At 38.0% G+C, this 23247-nt stretch overlaps 3 protein-coding genes across 8 annotated transcripts; 1 reads left to right on the top strand and 2 right to left on the bottom strand.

Annotated features, from left to right (window-relative positions):
* Positions 1–719: 719 nt before the first annotated feature.
* BHLH92 (basic helix-loop-helix (bHLH) DNA-binding superfamily protein) lies at positions 720–3547 on the bottom strand. Its single transcript, XM_077391467.1, has 3 exons — positions 3171–3547; positions 2274–2561; positions 720–1066 (listed from the first exon to the last, which is right to left on the bottom strand). The coding sequence occupies exons 1-3, from the start codon at positions 3507–3509 to the stop codon at positions 1004–1006; spliced, it is 690 nt and encodes a 229-aa protein (XP_077247582.1). The 5' UTR covers positions 3510–3547; the 3' UTR covers positions 720–1003.
* Positions 3548–5475: 1928 nt separating this feature from the next.
* Positions 5476–15818, bottom strand: LOC143880152 (magnesium transporter MRS2-I-like). 6 transcript variants are annotated; one of them, XM_077382929.1, is made up of 12 exons: positions 15328–15815; positions 15201–15230; positions 13551–13701; positions 13210–13331; positions 12172–12246; positions 7595–7822; positions 7469–7513; positions 6587–6631; positions 6436–6465; positions 6210–6329; positions 5899–6105; positions 5476–5818 (listed from the first exon to the last, which is right to left on the bottom strand). In XM_077382929.1, the coding sequence occupies exons 1-11, from the start codon at positions 15541–15543 to the stop codon at positions 6019–6021; spliced, it is 1149 nt and encodes a 382-aa protein (XP_077239044.1). In that variant the 5' UTR covers positions 15544–15815; the 3' UTR covers positions 5476–5818; positions 5899–6018. The 6 variants fall into 6 exon arrangements, with proteins under 6 accessions (XP_077239044.1, XP_077239054.1, XP_077239073.1 ...); XM_077382939.1 differs by lacking the exon at positions 6587–6631 and having other exon boundaries at positions 15328–15818; XM_077382951.1 differs by lacking the exon at positions 5476–5818 and having other exon boundaries at positions 6055–6105; positions 6210–6268; positions 15328–15816.
* A 4841-nt stretch (positions 15819–20659) lies between these two features.
* On the top strand, positions 20660–23234 carry LOC143880143 (photosystem II reaction center W protein, chloroplastic-like). Its single transcript, XM_077382917.1, has 2 exons — positions 20660–20897; positions 22649–23234. The coding sequence occupies exons 1-2, from the start codon at positions 20801–20803 to the stop codon at positions 22957–22959; spliced, it is 408 nt and encodes a 135-aa protein (XP_077239032.1). The 5' UTR covers positions 20660–20800; the 3' UTR covers positions 22960–23234.
* Positions 23235–23247: the final 13 nt, after the last annotated feature.

Here is a 23247-nt window from a genome sequence, read left to right as displayed (position 1 = left end):
GTGGGGTTACCTTGTTCAAAGATCTAAAGCATTCAGTTGGGAGGGCCAACATAAATGCATCGCACTAGGAAAAATAATCTCCATTGGATGATCATAACTCTTCTATCTATAGAGATTTCTATATGGTGTAGTTAATCCATAGATTAAAGGGTTAGGAACATCCAATGGAGCCGATTTTTGGGGCACAATCTAGTAACATTATGGCCCAACAACATAATGGTTTGGACCTTCGAATAATAAAAATTAGGGGACAGATATCTGCACTACATAGTAGCACTGTTTTTTGGGAATGATATCAGGACAACCATGCGGCTTTGATATTTGAAATAATTCGTCAAGTCTTTTATTATTTAAAGAGTCGTCAAAAGTCATTACAGTTCCCATAAAGTTCTCACAAGAATGGTTTAAAATGTCGGTTTCGGTAACCGTTTCGGACACCACCGAAAACTGAAATTTGGTTATTTGGTTCCAAATTCCCGACCCAAATTTCAAATTTTCGGTCCGAAATTCCAAAATTTCTGCCGAAATTTTTTAACACTTTTTTTAAAAATAAATAATGCCATTAAATCGAAATTTCGGTACAAAATTTGGTAAATGGCGAAAAAATGAATTTCGGAAAATTTCAGTTTCGGTCCCTACCGAATTTCGGATTTCGGTCGAAATTTAAAACCATACTCACAAGCCAATTAAAAGGAAAAAACAAGCTGGGTTTGTGCAATTATTAAAACAATGTTATGTTGATATCATTTCCCTTTTTTTTCGTGTTTAGCACATGTCAAAAGATCTGGTTTAACCCAGCACTTGGAAGTCTTCCTAAGCACATTCCAACAAGAGTCTCATGAAAAATGGAAGTGAAAAACACAAGTGGGCCCATCAACCACGTCACTACTTTTACGGAGACTTGCCAACAGTCAAAACTGGCGCCAGTGACCCTGGTTATGCCACGTGTCCTTCCCATGAATTTAAATTCTTGTATGCAGCTGCTTCGTGGAAATCAGAAACGTTACTTCCTCTCAACTTCCATCAGGGCGTTCTCCACCGCTTTCGCCACCTCGGTCGTTGCCATCTTTTCAGAAGAGAAAATCCCAAATTATAAACAAATTGATGAGATTATTAAAATAAAAATGCAAAAAAATTTCCAACCAGAACAAGCTAAAAATTCTTATTTTCTACCCTACCATAAACAGAAAAGATAAGGCTTTTTTTTTTCTTTTCTTTTTTTTGTGGGAAATGATATCACCACGACCGTATTTTGATGATCACACTCCTCACTTTATTAAAAAGTACGGTATGACCCGCATCATAGGATGATCCAAACCGTCCGTCAGATTGGCCACAGCCTAAATAGGTTGTGCCCCAAAAATCATTTCCATAGGTTGATGTTAACCCTCCGACCTATAGAGGAACTGAATATTAGGGGGTTATGGAAATGATTTTTCGGGCACAACCTAGTTAGGCTGTGGCCCTTCTAATGGACGGTTTAGATCATCCTATGGTGCGGGCCATACCATACCTTTTAATAAAGTGAAGAGTGTGATATCAAAATAGTAGTGGTGATATCATTTCCCTTTTTTTTACCCTAATTGTGTGCATGATTGCCAAATTGCCCTTAATAGAAAATTTTGACCGAAGCGTCCTTGGGCTAGGGCATTTCATGGGTAGCGTACAAAACCATATTTTTCAAAAAGTACAGACAGTACAACCCAATCCATAGGATGATCCAAACTCTCTATATACTGGAGGATTAGGATCATGCTATGGCAATGATTTTTGGGGCACAACCTGTTTATGTTGTGGCCCAACAAATGGGCGGTTTGGATGATCTATGGAGTGGGCCATACCGTACTTTTTGAAAAATACTGGTTTCTACAGCTACCCATCATATAATTTCTCAGTTTTTTGAGTCTCTGAAGAACAACTTCTCCTTTTATCTGTTTTGAAAGAAAATCAGGTATTGAAGAACAGTTATATACGAAAGTTTTAACATTGTAATGTGATTTCTCAGAGGCTATTTAAGATAAAATTTCAGGAGGCAATTTCTTCTTAATCTCTGTTTCTTAATTTCTTTCGTCGTAAAATGGGCTTAAAACAAATTTTATGCCCACTTTTAAGTGGTAGAATGGGCGCAAAATAAAATTTACGCCCATTTTACGTCAAAAGAAACGGAGCCTCAAGAAAAAAAATCTGTTAAATCACCAAAATTTGTATCGCGATGAGTTATAATTACTCAGAGTAAAGAATCTGAAAAGCTGAAAATTGATTATTGTACCAACCCTTTTCTCAATTTCAATTGATGCTGAAAGCTCCTGATTAGAACAGTTTGAACTGATTGTTGCCGCTTTCACATTCTTGTTCTTCAAGCATTTAAGAACTCCAATCATGGAATCAATTGAACTTGTTGGATTTACCACCCTTAAATTAATTTTATCTACCTCCACTTTCTCTGTATCCCTAGCTAATATTGCCACAAGCTCATTCTGTCGGCGCTGTAAATCCTCCTTTAAGCCCTGAAGTTTTTGCAATTGAATGGCTGTCATTTGAACAACTGATTTCTTATCAGCCTGCAAGAAGATGAAGCAAACAAATTAAAGGTAAAATCATTCAAATTTATAAATCCTCAAAAAAACAAAACAAAATTCTCCCATACATTATCCATATCTTTGCTGATGCTTTTCTTCCAATGTAGAATTAACAAAAAAAGCATCAATTTTTTTTAAAAAAATAGCTAATAATTACTGAAAGGGAAATGACATCGGCACAACCATGTTTTAATAATTTCACTAACTGAGCTCGTCTTTTCTTTGTTAAGTGGCTTGGGAGAGCTTTTTTGGAACTGTCCTTTAAATAATAAAAGACAGGAAGAGTTAGTGTAATTATTAAAACATGGTTGTGTTGAAATCATTACCGAAATTCTGATGAGATTTTTCAGAAAGGGATGAAATTCTTTGTGAAAACGTAAGGTAAATTGCAGAAGACTAATTAATTAAAGGTCTTTTTTTCTTTCTCTCTCCAGAAATCTTGTGAATTATTGAATTAATCTTCAACAATCCAATAAACAAAGATAAATGTTCTGTTACATTGCATAATTTACAAAAGTCCCATTAAATTCTGGTCAAGAACAACTAAATCACAGTAAAAGAAAATCTCTACAACAGAGCAGGATAACATACCTTGGTTCCAGGGGGCAGCATCGAATGTAAATCTGAATAGCTCTTTCTCATCTTGTCTCTCCTCTGTCTCTCACTCATCATATGTCTGTAACATCTATTGTTCTTTGGCTCCTTATTTCTGAATCTGTTAGCTTGGATAGTTCTCAAGATCTCAATAGCTCTCTTAATCAAGTTCGGACGATTGGGCTTAGAATTCCAATTCTCAAGGGAAAATTCATCACTGGGTCTTGTGTAGGGTACGAAAGCGCTTTGTCTAGCTTCTGGTTTATCAGTTTGGATTTGGTGAATCTCTGGCCAAAGTGTATCAAACAGTATCTCATCTTGGAAAAAAAGATCCATGGCTTTTGGGCTTCTTGTTCTTTGCTCTCTATCTAATACCCGGGAAATTTAAATTTTAGTTTTAACGACTCTTACAACGGCCTTTTTATAGGAAGACCGAGACCTCAGAGTTGTTGGGCTTCGAGGGATTCCTTCTACTCCCCATTTAAAACGTGGTCAAATACGGTCTCTTGAATTTGCAAAAGACGAAAGGATAGGAAATGGACTGAATTGTCATATATTATTTGACTACTTTTCTTTAGCACGTTTTGTAAAAGACTTCGTCTCACAGGGTTCAGCTTTACTAATTAAAAATTAACTTAAATGACAAAAATACCCTTATTTATTTAAGTGTTAAATTTAAAGCACACGCATCAGTTTTTTTGGAAGATTGGGGATCGCCTTTCTTGGACCTGAGTCTCTCCTTCAACTGTGTATTATTGCATCCATTGGGTCTAGAGATAAATAGCTATTCATTCAAACATTTACTCTTGATATAGGGTTATTTTGTTATCTTCTTTCACACTTACGAGGGTTATAATATTTATTTAACCAGAAGTATCTATCTATCTATCTTTATGCTCTGTTTGGTTGCAATTTTGTGAGGAGAATAGAGGCAAAACTTACCCTGTTGAATTGCCGAAAGATGTTTGGTTGCTTTTTTCACCAAAATAAGGGTTTTGACCACCAGCTTGGTCGTGCCACTGTCGGGTGACGTGTGGCACTCCTAAAATTCCCTCAACAGATTTTATCAAATCGAAGAAATTTTGAAGAGAAATTCTCGGGGAATCAAATCTGTGGCTTTATTTCAACATCATCTGAAATTCCAGAGATCTCCCAAGGCAACCAAACAATATGTCATAGATTCACCACTAATTCCCCCATTGACTAATTTGCTTTTTATCTCCCCATTGACTTCTTCTTCTCTAATCTCCCACCCATCTACAAGCAACCAAACATTAAGAGTTTCAATACCGTATAGTCAAAGTATTTTTCAGAAAGCACTATATAGCCCGCACTATAGGATGATCCAAACTGTTCATCATCGGATGGGCCACGACCCAAATAGGTTGTGCCCAAAAAATCATTTCCATAGGATGACCCTAGCCCTCTTATCCATAGAGGATCTGCATATTATGGAAACCCTTATACATCGGAGGGTAGGGCAAGTGATAAAGCGTGGAGCTACCACGACCAAGGTTTAAAATTTTGGTTTCGATACTGGTTTCGGATGCTGAAATTTCAAAATTTCGGTCGAAATCTGGTACAAAACTCAAATTCAATTTTTTATTCAATATTAAATTTCGGCAAATAATAAATTAATATTAAAAAAAACAGATTTTTTGGGTCAAATTTCGGAAAAACCGATATTTCAACCTAAATTCTAAAATTTCAGCCGAAATAAATGACCGTTTCGGTTTTGGGTGATTTCGGTGTCGGTCTCCACCAAAATCCGAAATTTCGGTCATCGGTCGAAATTTAAAACCATGACCACGACCCAAATAGCTTGTGCCGAAAAAATCATTTCCACAGGGCACCTGGAACATCCCTTGAGTGAGTGACGAGGCACGGAGCTAACTCGGTGGTGAATTGTAACGGCTTGGACTACACCCGTAAAAAGCCCCTTTAGTGAAGCCACTAAGGATTTTTGGTAGGGTAATAGGTCCGGGATTTGGACGGCCACCATAAAAACCTTGGTGCATTCTTTCCTTTGTCTCTTTACTTTATTCTTGCATCTTGGTTTTCATTTTCTACAACAGGATTTTTCCTTTGTACCTAACTGAAAATAAATCAGCAGAAAAAAAACAAGAATGAACTAGCACAAATGAAACATGAAGCTTGGCAATGCAAAAGTAAGTCCCTGGAAAGAAATTATAAAAACTCATCATCTATTGAAACATGAAGCTTGGCAATGCAATAGTAAGTCCCAGGAAAGAAATTATGAAAACTCATCATCTATTGATACAGCATAATTATACAAACAATATATTCAACACTTCCATACATTTCATTATAATTAGTAACAGTGCTCTATAGGGAGCTTTACAGCATGCTTTGACAAACTTGTCATAGGATAACTGAACTACAAATACTACAGAAATAGGCGAATCAAGTATTCAATTTGAAGAGTTTTGACACTGATCAGGACAGAAAGAATCATGACTCCGCATCAAAAGAACAAGAATGAACTAGCACAGTAACATTGAATCATCCTAGTACATACAATTGTCTGTATTTAGCACCTAAGATCGAATAAATTTGGCTGTCGAGTATCAGACCACAGTATGCTCGATGCCTTGGAGCAATGACTGCCGCATCTGTTCTCCAATCTGAAATATTCAAAAATAAGAAAGAAGGGAGAACCCGAGAGAAACCAGAAACTGCCTGAAAATAACAATGATGGGATTACCATGGTGAGCAGCTACTTTTGGTTCGATTACAAATGATGGCAAGGAAATAAGGAAACTGCCTTGTTTATCTCATGTATGTGGAGCCAATTTTCTAACTCCTCGTATAAGTGTATTACGTATTAAGAGCAGACAAGACCTTTGTGGCGGGCATACGAAGTGATAAACACGAAAACGACAGTGCAAGCTAGTCCTGCAAGGACAACCACCTGTTCAACAATAAACAAGAATAAGTGCTACAATTACATATAAAAACAGCACGTTCTTGGTCAAATACAGATAGACCAACTCACCAAAGAAGATATTTACATACCCATTTAAATGTGTATCCATGGTTCTCTTTCCATGTATATGGGATGTTCATGCCAAATACTGCAGCAACCAAAGAATAAATAGAGAGGCAAACAGTACCAGAACTTAGGAAGAGCTCTAACTGCCACAAATAGACAAAACAGATTCAAAATGTGCACCTCATGAATAAATTTGCCAGATCATTGAATGAATAGGACCACTCATTATCAGGACCATAGAAACCTCACCTGAATCAATTGATTCCGATGATTGTCGAGCTGCAATGAAAAGCAAAGGAAATTACATTAGATAAAAAATGGCTACACTTAATCCAAACGATTATCTCCGCCTAACTAAAGTAAGAAGGGATAGAAAGCTAATTCATGTACAAGCATTCACCTGGATATTAATGTAATCTTCCGTGTCATCAATATACTCGCGCAGCTGGAAAGAATTTTTTTAATTTATTGGTCAAATTTTGAGGGAAGCTAGTAACATACATATTAAAAATGAAAATAGTTTGAAGACTTCCGTAGCTCTAAAGAAATCTGGAGTACATAATTTCAGTTCGTGATAATTGCTTCCTGAGCAAGAATACACATATATCAATCACATCAACTTTTCATATTGGCAAATAGCACAGTGGCAAAAATTTATGAACCACGGTGTTGAATGTGTAAAAGCTGTTATAATAATTGATGAGAAGCAGATGAGAAGAAGGAAGCAAATATGTAGAGACATCCACATGTGGGGAGAGAGACTGCCATTAATTTCGAAAATGATGTGTAGAATGACATATAAAGTGGCACATGTGGTCCCACCTTGGGCTGACCATCGCATGTGGATTTTTGCTATCCGGGAGGTTTGAACTTGAGACCTTTGGCTCTGATACCATGTTAACTTACCAACTTCTTGCAGGTAAGAATTTGAAGGGTTTGGGTCATTTAATGGGGAGGTTTTAAGACGGATGCATTCAAACTGGGCCCCATAGATAAAGGGTTGGATAATCAAAGAGGTGGCCCCCAGCTGCACTTCTTCATGCTCATAATTTCTTCAAGGAAAAGTATTCATGTAAACCACGTAATAGCTCATGAAGTATCTAATATCCAACGACTGACCAGTATTATGACAGTAGAAAGAACCAAAAGGATTGGTAAGGATTACATTTCTGGAATTTCTTTCTACAAAAATAGAAAAATGCATTTTCAAGTAAGCAATTTTTTCATACAAAAATAGTAACAGATCACTATCAATGAGGAACATAAATTTAATAACGCATACCGTGGATAATTTGTTCAATGTGCCATCAATTTGCATATAGTATGCCTGCAAAGTTAGACAGCATCTCAGTGTATATTTTGATATTCATGGAATAAGATTTATCACAAGTCGGTTTACTATTAGAACCTCGAGTAACATTTCAAGCTCCTCAACATCGTTCTCATTTCCGTGAACCGTTGCCACACTTGCCCTGCTTGCTCTAGAAATCTTCGAGCCTATAGTTGGAGAGTCTGGGAACCAGTTGGGTACACCAGAGCCACTAACAGGTGAAGATGCCCCGGCCAGTTTTCTTGACAAGTAAAGGTCTGCCATATCATCATCATCATCCAGAAGTTGTTCAAGCTCATCCCTTACCTGCAAAGCGCTACACATTTGTTCATAAACAAGCATCTAAAAATACAAGGAAACATACATATGAACAGCCATCTACTTTATAGATGTTGAAAATGTAAAAAAAGAACTGGGGCAGATCATGGATGGAAGCAATGCTTGGATTGCAAACATAATATTTAAGGTAAGTATGTGAACAAAATTTCAGTCCCTAATTGTTTCCGTTGTATATCATCAAGCAATAGTACTAGAGCTTCATTTTTCACTCCCAAGCATCAAAAATGTAGTGACGTTTCCATCCACAAAGAATAGAGCTATATCTTCAACAGTAAAATTCACTGAAAAGCATAGTTGAACATTTGGTAACCAGTAAGCATACCTTTCATATAACTAAATACCATGTCAAAACACATGCAATAGGTATATATATGCATCCTGGTCAAGCTCCTTATCTAAGATTTGCAATAAAAGGAAATCAAGAATATCTAATTGAAGATGTAAGGCTCGGCCCCATAACTTTCCGGAGGATAGATCTTTAAGGTAATTCTGTAAGAACGAAGTTTCAGGTTGGAAGTATGTTTCCACTGCACCTAAATATGATGTGTGTTCGGTAGGTAAGCTGGATTGAACATGCAACTTCATAGTTGCGACACAAAACACCATCCAACAGAGTAAATATTTCACCTAAACATGGTACTACAATTTCAGAATCCATTCAAAGAACTAAGGCCACCAGAAAAATAACAGAACTTCAATTAGCTACAATTTCTGAAACTGGATGGAAAGTGTTAGGAAAGGATATTATATAGTAAATAATTCAGCGTTCTATAATGTGGAAAGATACTATGCATTTCTATATATTTTTATCTAATACTCAACTCAACTAGGCCTTTGTCCCAAACTAGTTGGGGTCGGCTAATGAATCCTTTAGAAAATTTTCATGAAGTAGGTGAAAGGATCTATCCAGCTCAAATTGACTAAGTCTAATCCTGACACTACTTGAGTTAATCTACGTGGATCATTTTCTTCCATTCTATCCTATCCAAGGTCATGTTCTCTGTTATGTTCCTAGCCCTCAAGTCTTTCCTCGCTGTTTCTACCCAAGTTGTTTCGGTCTGCCCCTACCTCTTTTTACTCCATCAACTTGGCAAGAGTCACTTCTTCTCACTAAAGCATCCAAAGGCCTACATTGGATATGCCCAAACCATCTTAAGTGGTGCTCTCTCATCTTCTCCTCAATTGGTGCCACCCCCACCTTTTTTATCTAATGCATGTTGGAAATAGGTTTTCTATAATGTGGGAAGATACTATGCATTTGTATATACTTTTATCTAATGCATGTTGGAAATAGGTATTGTACATTGATAAGGTGTTTTTGAAAAATATTTAAAGGTCCTAGAAGTGTCTGTTTGAACCTTTTCTAGTACCATAAAAAGAAGTATCTCATCAATCTCACCTCACCCCATCCTATGCCAAAACTATTTGGCATGCCATCTAAACTCCGATTGAGTATATCTTTGTCTAATAAGATTTGAATTTTGCTGTGAGGAAAGAAAGAGGAACCACGCACTGCTTGAAACACACTGGTGGATTCTGTGTGTCCTACCAAAAGCATTAAAGCAAGTCAGGGAACCATGGAACATGTTTGAGGCATGTGCACATTATTATGAATGCTGACATCTTCAATACCAGATGGCACAACCCAATGAAGTACCCCATTATGGGGATTGACCTCTGCCCAGTTCAACAAAAACATCAAACTACTGAAGGCAAAAGGGTAAACGATCCACAAACAACTGTAGCTCCCGGTTCTATACTATCCCATGATTGAAATATTCCAGGCGCATTACACAGTACAATCGTATTTCCATTTTGTAGACTCCACTCAAGTTCACATCGCCGTGAAGGAGAAGACTCTACTAGAACTTCAAAAAATTTCAGACGGAATAATGTGTACAGCATGGATGGAACGGGGTTTTTTTTACTAGAGATAGGTGTGTCTAAAGCGTTGTTTCTAGAGTAGGACACAAATACAAGAAGCAATGCAGGAAGCAGATGAGGGAAGTGAGGGGTCTAAAAAGAGAAAATGCTGGAAGCAAAAAAACAATACAGAAACAATGGGGAAAGTAACAGAAAACATGAAGGGTACAGGTACTGGGCCGTCTTCTCTAACTGCTTGTTGTCGCGAAACACGAGCTTTCACCATTGTTTATAGTACCAGGGTGATGGTGGAACCTTGCTCTGATACCGCTTGATCTGATATTTGATATTAGATGGACTGGATCTTTTCAAACGGATCGCGTCCAATTAAGTTCTCTTCTATTTCCAAGCCAGTCATCTCTAAAAGATTCTCCGAACGTTGGTACGTACAAGAGAACAAAACCCCACAATAGCTTACGCATGCACACCTTCAACATATATATATATATATATATATATATATATATATATATATATATATATATAGGGGAAAGTGATTGTGAGCGGCCCCTCATATAAGCTTATATGAGGTGACCGCTAAAAACATGGTGGGACCCACATTTTTTGGGTGATCCGAACCGGTCATTTGATAGGCCCTGACATAGATAGGGGGTGCCCAAAAACTCAGCTCCATAGGATCATCCCAACCCTTCGTACTGTGGAGGTGAAAGAGGGGAAATTGGACGGGTAAGTGGGCAAATTTATACCCACCCATTTTCCCCTCTTTCACCTCCATGGTTCTAAGGGTTGAGATGATCCTATGGAGCTGATTTTTTGGGCACACCTTATCTATGTCAGGGCCTATCAAATGACCGGTTCGGATCACCCCAAAAATGTGGGCCCGCCATGTTTTTAGCGGTCACCTCATATAAGCTTATATGAGGGGCCGCTCACAATCACTTTCCCCATATATATATATATATATATATATATATATATATATATATATATATATATATATATATATATATATATATATATATATAGAGAGAGAGAGAGAGGAAAGTGTTGGTGAGCTTAAGCTCACCAAACTTATGGTGAGCTTAAGCGCCCCAATCACATGGGGCCCTCGACCGCACCTAAGCTTGGTGCGGTCGACCGCACAATCTTATTCCTCATATATATGAAAGATGTGGAGTAGGAATTCGTCCCATATTCCTTGGTGTATTTTTCATTAACTTCAAGCCAAAAAAAGAAAAATAAAGCCATCCTGGCCGTCCCATAAAAGGCCCTTTAAAGAAGGCGGAAGAAAAAGTCCTAAAAGAACTCTACTACTAACTAGAAAAGCTAGAAGCTACATGTTTTGACCCGCAGCCGCGTTTTTTAACATCTATCTATCTATCTATCTACAATATATACTAAGCACGTAATTTTCCATCACACACACACACACATCTATCTATCTATCTATCTATCTATCTATCTATAATGTATACCAAGCACGTAACTTTCCATTTTGTCATTCGCCTTTTCCAAGAAAAGGTTTTCTTCGAAAAACTTTTCTTTATGCCTAATGTTTCATTTTGATAGTGAAGGGGCCAACATTATACCTAAGCATAGCATGGTAAGGGCCCCTATTTTACACTAATCTGATGGCTTCACCAAATCTACCGGCCCACTATTTTACACCACATGCAATGATGGGGTGGGGCACAACAATTTATGACCATTCCCAGCATGGGTGGGGCCCACCAATTATACCTCAAATTGATGGGATGGAGGCCACCATCTATACCCAAACCAATTCTCAGGATGGGGCCTACCATTTATCTCCTAACGTTATTATGAGGTGGCGTCTACTATTTCTACCCAACCCCATGAATTAGGGCGAGGCCCATCATTTGACACCTAATGTTTGATTGTGTGGAGCCCACCATTTTACTCCCATGCATAGCATGGGCCCAGACTACTAGTACACTTTTCCCAGAAACCATATATATATATATATATATAGGAAAAGGTTTCTGAGGTATCGTGCAGCCTGAGTAGCCCTCTAAATACACCATCTCCCATAGTTGTTTGACTCATCCAACCCATTCATTCTGTAGGTTATAGGTAGGATTATGGTTAGGATTATGGGTTATGGTTAGGGTTATGATTTGTGGAGGTTTTGAAATATATGCACCACTTAGTGAAATATTGCTTAGATGACTCATGAATATACTGCACCAAGCCACCAAGATTGAGCATCAACTTTTCATTGATATTTAGAAAAGTCAAGGAATTTTCCCATGTTATTTTATGGGCAAACCACTAAGAAAACTGTAACCAAAAAGCTCGAGTCAAAAAAAAAAAAAATACACCATAGTTTCAACACATTTGAGTACACAATGCATATGAAACTACATATCAAAACAAAATGGAACAGGTCTCGTTAAAAGGCAAAATTATACCTTTTGAACCCGAGCTGTCAACCTTGTCATTGCACTCTTTAACTTCCGAACCCTATCCAAGTTACGACTACTGATCTGCACATTATTGTAGTCGATGGCAAGCAGGTTATATAAAATCAGAACAAAAAAGGGATTTTTTGACAGAAATAAAAAAAGAGTGTCAGAGCGGATGAACAGTTGATCACTAATAGAAGAGAGTAAAAATAAGCATAAACTAATATCTAATGTATAAATATTTATAATATACATAACATATTTATCTCCAACACAGATAGACGTGATAAAATCTCTAATATTCATGTGTGTAAAAGGAAAGTAATTGAATTTCAATCATCATTATGTTAGTCATGAATAGAGAAACAAGTAGCAAGACAGATGAGGTCAATATTCCATGTGCTAATAAGATTATATGAAACACACTTCATAATGCCAACTGCCGATGGATTCAAGTAGCTGTTAGTAAGAGTGTCTAGTGTTTCGAGATAATCAAACTGGAATTCAGTGTGTGTAGCTATTACAACATGCTCAATCCATTACTCATTCGTGATTGCCATTGTAAACTCAAGCACTATCTCACAAGTTTCTAGGATCTCCGGTAGTGAATAATCTAGTGCGGATCAGAGTTGGGAAAAAGTAAATTATTCAAGAAAAGATAGGAAATAAATGCACTCAATAGGTGTAGGGGATGGGAAGGGAGTGTGGCTTGGAAGTGCATCAAAATTAGTATACGCTAGAAAAAAAATGCACTCAATAGGTGTAGGGGATGGGAACGGTGTGGCTTGGCAGTGCATCAAAATTAGTATTGGGTCATTTACGTTGCACATTTTGCACTTCATTGACTATAATTAAAATTTAACATATACAGATTAACCCCCAGAAATGTCAAAAGAGAGATACTTATCTAAGACACATGCAAAAAACATTAAAAATAAATCTCTACTATGTTACTAAATCACCAGTCAACTTCATTATTCAACTATATCAACAGAATAGAATGAAACGACTGGAAAAAAAGAAAGAAAAGAAAATTCAATTTACCTTGGAGGTCAGCTCATCTAAAGCTGGGTAAGCAGCAGTCTCCAATTCTGTGGTACGCGCATCAAGAAAACTGCAAATGGCTTCCAAAGCTACCTCCAGGGCACGGAATTCAAATGGGGACTCTACATTACATGACGCAGAACCGTCAGGGTATCAAACAATCGCATGTGTAGATGAAAATATTCAGAATTGGTTCTCACATCTAAAGAGAGAGAAAGAGATGGTCATGCTAACAAGCAAAGGATTTGCTTTCCAAAAAAAAAATTACAAAACTAATTTGAACATCAAAAATAAGTCGGTAGAACTAACACCACAGGAAAATGCCAAGAAGGCATCATTACCATCTTCGCCTGCTTCAACATCATGTTGCCCACTCAAGTGTTCACTCCCATCCCCTTGTGCTTGGGGAATAGTATTTTCAGGCGGCAAACGCCTGCGGAGTTCCTCAACGATGGGAATAACATTATCTTCTAGGGGATCTCGAAGCAGTACCTAGTCCAAAAGAGGTAAATCAATAAATTGGAAACAATAGCTACATTCTTTTATCCATTTTCTGTCTGTAGTAGATTTAGCTTCATCTTAATTTTAGCTACATTCTTTTTTTTCCATTTTTTTTCTGGTTCTACTTCTTATTCTTGTTTGTAGTACTGTAGCAGAATTAGCTACATCTTAATTAAATTTTTTTTAATCTATCTTCTTCTTCCCACTTTTAACGAGTAGAATCATCTTAATTTAAACAATTTATTACTGCCATCAAAGTTTTGTTCTAAAAGAACAGCGGAAGGCTTTCCCCAAAAATCCCTTTTCCTTTGCAGCACACTAAACATTTCTTACTGAATCGTAAAAAATTCGAGGGGTGTCTCATAAGGTTGAATTGTAATGCACGCAAGGCATAAACCTCCTGAGTGAAGCACTTACCTCAAGAAAAAGTGTCAACCTCTCTATGAAGTCAATAAAACCCTAGATTATGACTTTAGAAAATGTAATTTCTAGTCTTTTCTTTTTACTTATTTTCTCTTTAATCACTAATAGGCCTTAGTAAATGTTGGGGGTAAAATCGAGTGGCCCGCGAGATAGCAACATATGGGCGGATCCACGGACGCTTGAGCTAGTCGGATTACCCCGAAGAATCCCAAAGCCAAGAGGCCGAATGCGTAGCATTATGGCGCCACGACCACTCTTACTAGCTACCTAAAGTCGACTGCCTCCACACGGAAGGTCCGAAGGCCAGATTCGACCAAGGACTTTATGGTTCTCATCTAAGGACAATCACCCTAGTGATCGTGTGGCACCACGCTCACTATTCGTGGGACTGTACGATGTTACCTTGCTCACCAACCACTACCTGCCCCTGCCTAGGATGGTACAAGGTCTTGTCACTTACCAACCCCTAGATTTTCACTACCGGATGCAGTACACACTTCATACTTTATCAAGTCACTAATCTGCCATCACTGATCTCAACTCAACTCAACTAAGCCTTTGTCCCAAACTAGTTGGGGTCGGCTTCATTTCATAGAAGAGTGGCAAAGTTTACAGCCGGCTGCCATCACTGATCTATGGTATCAAAATCTCCAAATTAAGAAAAAGCGTATCAATTGTAAAAGAAAATTCAATTCAGAAATTACTCTTGTCAAGTAAATTCAGTCTAGAAAATACAAAATGGGAATTGCAGAAACTACTCTTTTTTTATAGCTATTCAAAGCCGGCAATATTACAATTACAAGAAGAAAAAGTACATTAACAGATATTATATTAATAATATTATTTATAAACTACTGACATTCGCACCACAATGTTTTGATAATTGCAATAACTCATATTGTCTTTTAATATTTAAAGAGCTGTCAAAAGTTATGAGAGTTTCCAAAAAGCTATCCCAAGCCAATTAAAAGAGAAAAGACAAGCAGAGTTTGTGCAATTATCAAAACATCGTAGCGCCAAGATCAGTAGCCTATTTACATAATAACAAAATGTGATTGGCAGCTTACCTCTTCTGCAGTGATTATCGCCTTGATATGCTGATTGCCAAACACAGACAAAAATTACACCAAAAATCAAAACAAATTCGTAACCAAGAATCAAAACGAAAACAAGAGATAGAAAACGAAAATTCACCTCCAAATTGAGAACAATTGCTCTCTCACGACCAAGGATCGTTGAAGGATATGATAACAATGGATCGAGGATCCTTAGATCTCTCGCGTGAATCTGAACTCGATGCATAATCGCATACTTGTCCACGTCCAAGATCGTTCCCTCACCTGTGCTATCTAGTAAAATCCAGCTCCGAGAAATGATCGTCTTCTTTTTCAGAGCGACCTGAAGATCCATTTCCTCCCTCAAATACTCCAATTAAAATGCTGAATCAATGGAGAGAAACCCTAAACTAGAAGAAATAGACTATTTTCCAGCTAGATTTAGGAAAATCAGAGGAGATTTGTGGAGAAACAGACGGAGTGATTTAAGTGATTGATCGAGAGAACGAAACCCTAACCCTAGCGGGAAAAGTGAATTTATGGAGAAGCTGGATTCTGGAAGCATTCTCGATCTTTTCTGAGATATTATTACACGAGTATGGCAGAGAGTGTGAGAAAAAGGACGGAAAAGGAACTTTTTTGAATTTAATTTAAATTAATTAAATATAGGGAAATAATATCAGCACGACCTTATTTTGATATTTTCACTAAGGGAAGTGATATATCCGCCCCTTTTGATTACAAGGGACACCCAGCAGCAGTGAATCGATGACTGCATAGGTGCGGGCTGATTGCCACAAAAGAGGCGGATATATCACTTCCCTTTCACAAACCATCTTGTCTTTTAGTAATCAAAGAGCTGTCAAAAAGGTTATTTATAGGGAAAATTATTAAAAAAATACAAAGTTTATGCGAAATTGTGAACAAAGGGTATTAATTTGAAATTTATAAAAAAGGTTTTGTCAGATGAGAGAAGATGGCTTTTAGGACAAATATACCCTTCCTACCTCTTTTTTCTCTTCACCTTTTTGCACCTATCCCTATGCACTTATTACCTTCTCACCGACCACCATCTTCTTCCTCAAGACTTTTCTAACTTGAAAAACTCCATAGAAGGGTTTTGAAGGTTGCCATTTACAACAGGGTTTGGTAATCATGAGGGTTTATTCATGATAAACTTATCGAAGCAGTGTTACAAAATGCAAAGAAAATGAATTTTGAGCTTAAAACTGAATTTTGTTCTTTTCCCCATTTTCAAGATAAATCCATTTTCTTTGCATTTTTTTATTCTAAAACATCAAAATCAAGCTTCAATTTATGGTTGCCTGCATGACACTAAGATCACAATGTATATCCCTATTATCCTTCGAATTTTTACTCAATTTGAAAATAAAAATCTTTGGAATTATCCCTATTCTACTGGCTTCTGAGTCGGACTTCCGAACAAACCTTCGGACTTCCGACGGAAGACAGTCAAACTTTGTAGTTCGGTAATTGTCATATGTTAGTGCATCATTTTGGTATTTTTTTCGTAATTTTAATACTTTGCTTCCATTTTTTCGTAATTTTTCATCTAAAACTTAGCACTTCAGCCACAAATCCGTAATGATTACTATTTTTTACAATTATGCTTTTGCTAGCCACCTTTGTACCCATATTACTTCTGCCAATTTTTGCATCAAATGATGGGCCACAAGCCGAGAAGTTGCCTCGGCAAAGGTGGCTAGCAAATTCCCATACAAAAATAGGGAAATGTTATCCACACTACTGTATTTTGATGAGAGCACTCCTCATTTAATTAAAAGTACAGTATGGCCCCTCATAGGATGATCCAAAGCGTCAATTAGATGTGCCACAGCCTAAATTGGTTGTGTCCCAAAAATCATTTCCATAGGTTGATCCTAACCCTCCGATCTATAGAGGGTTAGGAGCAACCCTCTAACATTCTGATCAGAGGGTTAGGATAAACCTACGGAAATGCTTTTTGGGGCACAACCTATTTAGGTTGTGGCCCATCTAATGGACGGTTTGGATCATCCTATGGTGAGGGCCATACCGTACTTTTAATAAAGTGAGGAGTGTCCTCATCAAAATACGGTAGTGCGGATAACATTTCCCAAAAACATCTTAGAAAATACGGCAAAAATCCAGGTGACACGCGAGTTGACCCGGCCCGTACGGGCCCGGCATGGGAACCACATTTTCTACCCCAGAACCACTAGGGAACCAAAATTTATACCTCGGAACCACTAGAGAACCACATTTTATACCCCGGAACCACTAGGGAACCACATTTTCTACCCCGGAACCACTAGAGAACCACATTTTATACGCCGGAACCACTAAGGAACCACATTTTATACCTCAGAACCACTACGGAATCACATTTTATACCCCAGAACCATTACGGAACCACATTTTATACCTCGGAACCACTATGGAACCACATTTTATACCTCGGAACCACTTGGGAACCACATTTTATACCCTCGAACCACTACTGAACCACATTTTATGCCTCGGAACCACATTTTCTACCCCGGAACCACTAAGGAAACACATTTTATACCTCAGAACCACTAAGGAACCACATTTTCTACTCCGGAACCACTAGGGAACCACATTTTCTACTCCAGGACCACTAGGGAACCACATTTTCTACCCTGGAACCACTAGGGAACCACATTTTATACCCCGGAACCACTAGGGAACCACATTTTGTACCTCGGAACCACTACGGAACCACATTCTATACTCCGGAACCACTACGGAACGACATTTTATACCCGAACCACTACGGAACCACATTTTATACCTCAGAACCGCTAGGGAACCACATTTTATACCCGAAACCACTATGGAATCACATTTTCTACTCCGAAACCACTAGGGAACCACATTTTCTACCCCGGAACCACTAGGGAACCACATTTTATACCCCGAAACTACTAGGGAACTACATTTTCTACCCCGGAACCACATTTTATACCTCGAAACCACTAGGGAACCACATTTTATACCCCGGAACCATTATAGAACCACATTTTATACCCCGGAACCATTAGGAGGGGTATATTTGTCCTAAAAGTAAGGGTGTCAATTTTGGCTCGGGCTCGGAAGCTCGCTCGGGCTCGGAAGCTCGCTCGAGCTTGGCTCGAATCCTTAACGAGCCGAGCCCGAGTTAGGCCAGGCTCGGCTCGGCTCGGCTCGTTAAGGCTCGTTAGAATTTAATATATTTAAATATATATATTATATATTAATATTTACATTAAAAGGGTTGTCCATGGAGTGAAAAGGGGGGGCAAAATATGTCACTTCATTTTTGGAACCCCATTTGTTACTAGGACCACGCCTCATAGTGTAAAAAAAGTAGTCAAATTACACCAGTAGGGCTGTCCAGGGAAAATGAGGGGTGTGAACATAATATAACCCGAGCTCGGTAAGGCTCGCGAGCCTGACCGAGCCGAGCCTCACTTGTGAGCTTAACGAGCCGAGCCGAGCCGAGCCTGGCCGAGCTCGGCTCGGCTCGGCTCGTTTACACCCCTACCTAAAAGCCATCTTCTCTCACCTAACAACACCTTTTTTATAATTTTCAAATCACTACCCTTTGTTCACAATTTCGCATAAACTTTGCATTTTTTTAATGATTTTCCCTTATTTATATTATATTTGCCAAAAAAAAACTCTTAGGTGTCGATTAAAGCCGAAAGGACAGCAGGGTTTGTGCAAATATCAAAATATGGTTGTGCTAATAACATATCCCAATATTTGTAGGAAAGAAAGGGGGATGATTCCCCCCCCCCCAACCGGGATTATGCGCCCCCCTGTAAACGTAAATTGTGGGCAGACTAACGCTTTTCGACGTCAAATCACGTTAAAAAGGGGAGCCACATAACCCTAAAGGGGGGCGGAAAAATCATAGCCCAAAAGAAAAGGTCGTGGGCTTGCATAGCAGCCCGGCCCGGCCATAAAATATTTTTCTAAAGAATAGGAGAAGTATATGTTCACTTGCATCACTTGTCACGAGAAAAACGTCAGAAATCCCTTTTTATGGAAATTTAAGCCCGGTTTGGTTAGCAAGAAAATATTGTGATGGACAATTTCATCTCTGGAAATTTTTTACTTGCCTCCCAGAGTGAGAGCGAAGGTGGAATTTTTCTCCATATCTACATAATACAAACATCTCCAAGAAGGAAAGTGCTCCAAAGGGAAAGCGTTTGTCAAGCATGGCAACCCTCTTATAAAGTTGGTGAACCACGATGGAAATCAGTTCCTATAAGAAGACTTGGTTCTTATCGACATCAACATGGAAACCAGTCTCCATGGAAAATTCACTAATAAGATAAGACTCCTATTAAGGCAAGTGTCATAAATTGTTCTGAACTCCTCTCTTATAAATAGATCCTCACGCTCAAAGGTACGCATCTCTGAGTCATTAGCAAGATTTACTCTTCTTTAGTTCTCCTAGTTCTTTGTTTTATCTCCTGTTGTGCCGATTTCTGACTTGAGTGTCGGAGTGTTCTCAGTCACAACTCTGAGACCCCTAACGTGTTTTATGTAAGCGCCGGACGGCCATAGATTGGAGCTCTACCATTCATTGATCTTGGAAACAAGTTTCGGCATCATTAGGAGTCGACCTAATCCAACCCGATCAGAGTTGCATCCCTAGTTGTAATTGCTTTTAAATACCAATTGAGAAAGTTTATAAAGAGTGGTGTGCTAGTACTAAAACAAGTTAGTGGGCCTATATATCAAATTACTACCATGGTTTTAAATTTCGGCTGAAATCAGAAATTTTGGATTTCGGTGGAGACCGAAACCGAAATTTGCCGAAATTTTGACAAATTGTAATTTTTTTTTTTTTTAAATATGTTTCAAAAATTCGGTCCGAAATTTTGAAATGAATTAAATATTCTTTTTAAATTATTACCAAATTTCGACCGAAATTTTGGTTTTTGAAAGGTCCCAAACAGGAAACCGGAATTTTAAACCATGCTTACTACATATATGCTTCAAAAAATTTCTTTCGAAAACAATTCCAAAACGAGTTTCGTCCGGAAAGTAGAGAGACCAAGAAAGAGAAATTGACCAACCATTTTGTCATTTCCATTAAAAAAAATTGTTTTTTGTATTTTGTGGGGAATCGAGCTCACTTCCTTGTTTCCTGCCACGTGTCACGACATATGATTTGTAGCCTGTTAGTTTGAGATTCAAGTTGAGTCCAATAATCGGTTGGGTATTCCACCATCGGTTTGTCATAATCTAAAACAAAAGGGCCTTGGTCTTTATTTTCTGGACGAAATCCCGTTTCGCTAGCAGCCATCATTTTCTTTTATTTGGTAATCGTCTTTCCCTCCTGCTATGTTATTTAGAGAGGGAATCCATGGATATTTTGACGAGTGGAGGGCAACGATTGGATGTGAGGATTAGGATATGAAGGACGTTATCTACCTATATATCCATCCATCTGTGTGACTGTGTGGTGCATGTCCATACACTTTGTAATTAATCAATTAATTCCTCGATGAAATAAACTGCCACCCTTCCCTGTACAAACCTTCCCTTTCACTACCATCTTCTCCGTCTCAACTTCTCCTTGCACAGAAGAAAAAATGGCCTCCGTCTCTGCAACCACACCATCTTCAACCATAGCAGGCGCCATCCCTATGCGCAGGGGGGCAATTTGGGCCTCGTCGTCACCCATTTTAGGTAAAATCTTGATCACATACATTAGTTTGTGATAGTAATTGGATCAATCTGAACCGTTCAAATCTCTGATGGGTGTCACATGTGTGAGTTATACCATCTGTTTCTTTCTTTCATTCGTGTTTTTTCTACCCTTTGATCTTCTAGTCATTTTTTTTTAATTTTTGTTTTGGTTATTCCCTTTTAAGAGTTAATTAATTCTTTCCAACGAGAACAATTATTCAATGCGTGTTTGGCAACCATGACAAAAATTCATGAAATATTTGTTTACTCAATGAGAGGAGAGGGGTACAGAGGGCTGGAGAGAGAGAAAGGGAGGGGGGGTCAAATGGAGAAATAAATTTCCCTGTCTAGAATATTTATTTTATTTTTACTGTTTTCAGCCCCATCTTCACTCATCATCCCCTCAAATCTCACTCATCCCCTCCTATCTACACACCTCTTAGTCTCTTACCCTCTTTAAACAAATATTCATGATTTTTTTTTCTATGGCTGACAATCATGCCAAACATGCCCTAAGATAAAAGTAGTTGTTCCTGATTATGAAGTATAATGAGAAACAATCAAGATTAGTTTTTATCGGTGTGTTAAACTCAACTGATGATGAATATGGAACTTCTCCATAATTGTGTGTTTTTTTTTTTTAATTTCCTTTTACAATTCTGTTGTTGTCCAATTTACACTCCGTTAGATTAATTTCTTCTTCGTATTTCTTAATAAAAAGGCAAAATTTTCTTCGAATATATTTTCGATCCTATTTTGTTTTGGTTGCATGCAACTCATTTTCTATTTTTTTCCTTTTTCGTACTTCGTATTTCTTAATAAAAAGGCAAAGTTTTCTTCGAATATATTTTCGACCATATTTTGTTTTGGTTGCATGCAATATATTTTCTATTTTTTTCCTTTTTCGTAAATTTGTCGAGAAAAAAGAAAAATCATACTCTATTACCTGCAGTCTTCTCTTGCTTTCAAGAGATTGAGTTATTGTTCAAACATTAACCAAATAGATCGCTACGGATCTTGGGCATTCAAATCACATAAAAATTCGATTCCAGCGAGATGGGTTAGAAATACCTTTCACCACGGCCGCACCTTTGAAGCTTGTAATCCGATGAAGACGTTCACCTTTCTGAGCACCGAATCAGCAGAGATGGAACACTATATGGTGGGAGGAAGAAGGACCAAGAGTTTATATTTATAGGGTAAGAAGCTCCCATAAAACTTCTAAATTAGACAAAATTCATTTAGGTCTTTAGGCACAAGATTAGCAATAGTTATTTGAGCCAACTTGCCTTCCAAACGTTTTTAAACTTGACGGATTAGCCAATTCTTGGAAAGGTAGCTTAAGTGCAAGGCCACACTAATTTTTGTAACTCTAAAACATAGAAACACTAAATTAGGAAACGTCTAACAGTCTCCCGGCCACTTGGCATGCATGGGCATTAACCCTTTTGCAATAATTATTAATCATAATAACTTTACATTCCGTTCAATAAGTGTACTAACAATGGATCATGTAATCATTGGACCATTATTTTGCTTTGTCATTGAAATTGCATATTGCTATTGTGGAGGTTTTTCACAACATCCGCACTCCTTCCCCTCTCCCACCACTTGATAAAACCAATATTCCATGGAAAAAACTTTCATGGAAGCCCAACAGGGCCTAAGAGTTTTTAAAGTATTTTTAACCTTTATATATGATTAGACGCGCGTATAATAATAAATGATTTTATGATCAACTTGGCTTTCAGGTTTGCCGGCAATGGCGATGCAGGGAAGAGTGAAGTGTTCCGCGGAGGAGAAACCGTCTACCTGCAACATGGGTGGGAGCATGACCATGGGTGCATCGTTGATGGCAGCCGTTTGTGCTGCGACCATCTCGAGCCCAGCCCTAGCTTTGGTGGATGAGAGAATGAGTACAGAAGGGACAGGGTTGAGCTTGGGCTTGAGCAACAACCTTCTTGGTTGGATCCTTCTGGGTATTTTTGCTCTCATTTGGTCTCTCTACTTTGTTTACACTTCAACCCTTGAAGAGGATGATGACTCAGGGTTGTCCCTCTAAGCCTAGTGCTAAGGGTCCCCATTACAATGTAAAAGATCGACATTGGTTGAGAAGTACAAGGAAAAAAGGAGGCGTGCGCTTTAATGTTTGCTTCGGAACCACACTTTTGTAGAATTTACATGAATGTTTCTAAGTAATTAATTTCTCTCTTGCTATTGGTTTCCTAAAATTATGATAACTTTTCATGTATGTATGAGTATGTTTGGGGTTTTGTGTACATAAGTTGACCTGATTTAGTAATATGTTTCGATAATAGCACTCATCATTTTGTTCAACACTCCTCTGATT

Source organism: Tasmannia lanceolata, unplaced genomic scaffold (assembly GCF_043159265.1).
Source record: "Tasmannia lanceolata isolate RefF3 unplaced genomic scaffold, GAP_Taslan_0.1 ptg000002l, whole genome shotgun sequence".
Taxonomy (NCBI): domain Eukaryota; kingdom Viridiplantae; phylum Streptophyta; class Magnoliopsida; order Canellales; family Winteraceae; genus Tasmannia; species Tasmannia lanceolata.
This window is presented reverse-complemented; position numbering and strand designations above follow the sequence as displayed.

What these genes read in the sequence shown, in the direction of transcription:
- LOC143880143 (XM_077382917.1), top strand. Translation starts at nt 20,801, where the DNA reads ATGGCCTCCGTCTCTGCAACCACACCATCTTCAACCATAGCAGGCGCC. An exon ending in CTCGTCGTCACCCATTTTAG is followed by an intron (nt 20,898 to 22,648) that starts GTAAAATCTTGA and finishes CTTGGCTTTCAG; the next exon opens with GTTTGCCGGCAATGGCGATG.
- BHLH92 (XM_077391467.1), bottom strand. Translation starts at nt 3,509, where the DNA reads ATGGATCTTTTTTTCCAAGATGAGATACTGTTTGATACACTTTGGCCA. An exon ending in TGCTGCCCCCTGGAACCAAG is followed by an intron (nt 2,562 to 3,170) that starts GTATGTTATCCT and finishes ATCTTCTTGCAG; the next exon opens with GCTGATAAGAAATCAGTTGT. An exon ending in CAATTGAAATTGAGAAAAGG is followed by an intron (nt 1,067 to 2,273) that starts GTTGGTACAATA and finishes TCTTCTGAAAAG; the next exon opens with ATGGCAACGACCGAGGTGGC.
- LOC143880152 (XM_077382929.1), bottom strand. Translation starts at nt 15,543, where the DNA reads ATGGATCTTCAGGTCGCTCTGAAAAAGAAGACGATCATTTCTCGGAGC. An exon ending in TGTTGAAGCAGGCGAAGATG is followed by an intron (nt 13,332 to 13,550) that starts GTAATGATGCCT and finishes CATGTAATGTAG; the next exon opens with AGTCCCCATTTGAATTCCGT. An exon ending in TGACAGCTCGGGTTCAAAAG is followed by an intron (nt 7,823 to 12,171) that starts GTATAATTTTGC and finishes AGCGCTTTGCAG; the next exon opens with GTAAGGGATGAGCTTGAACA.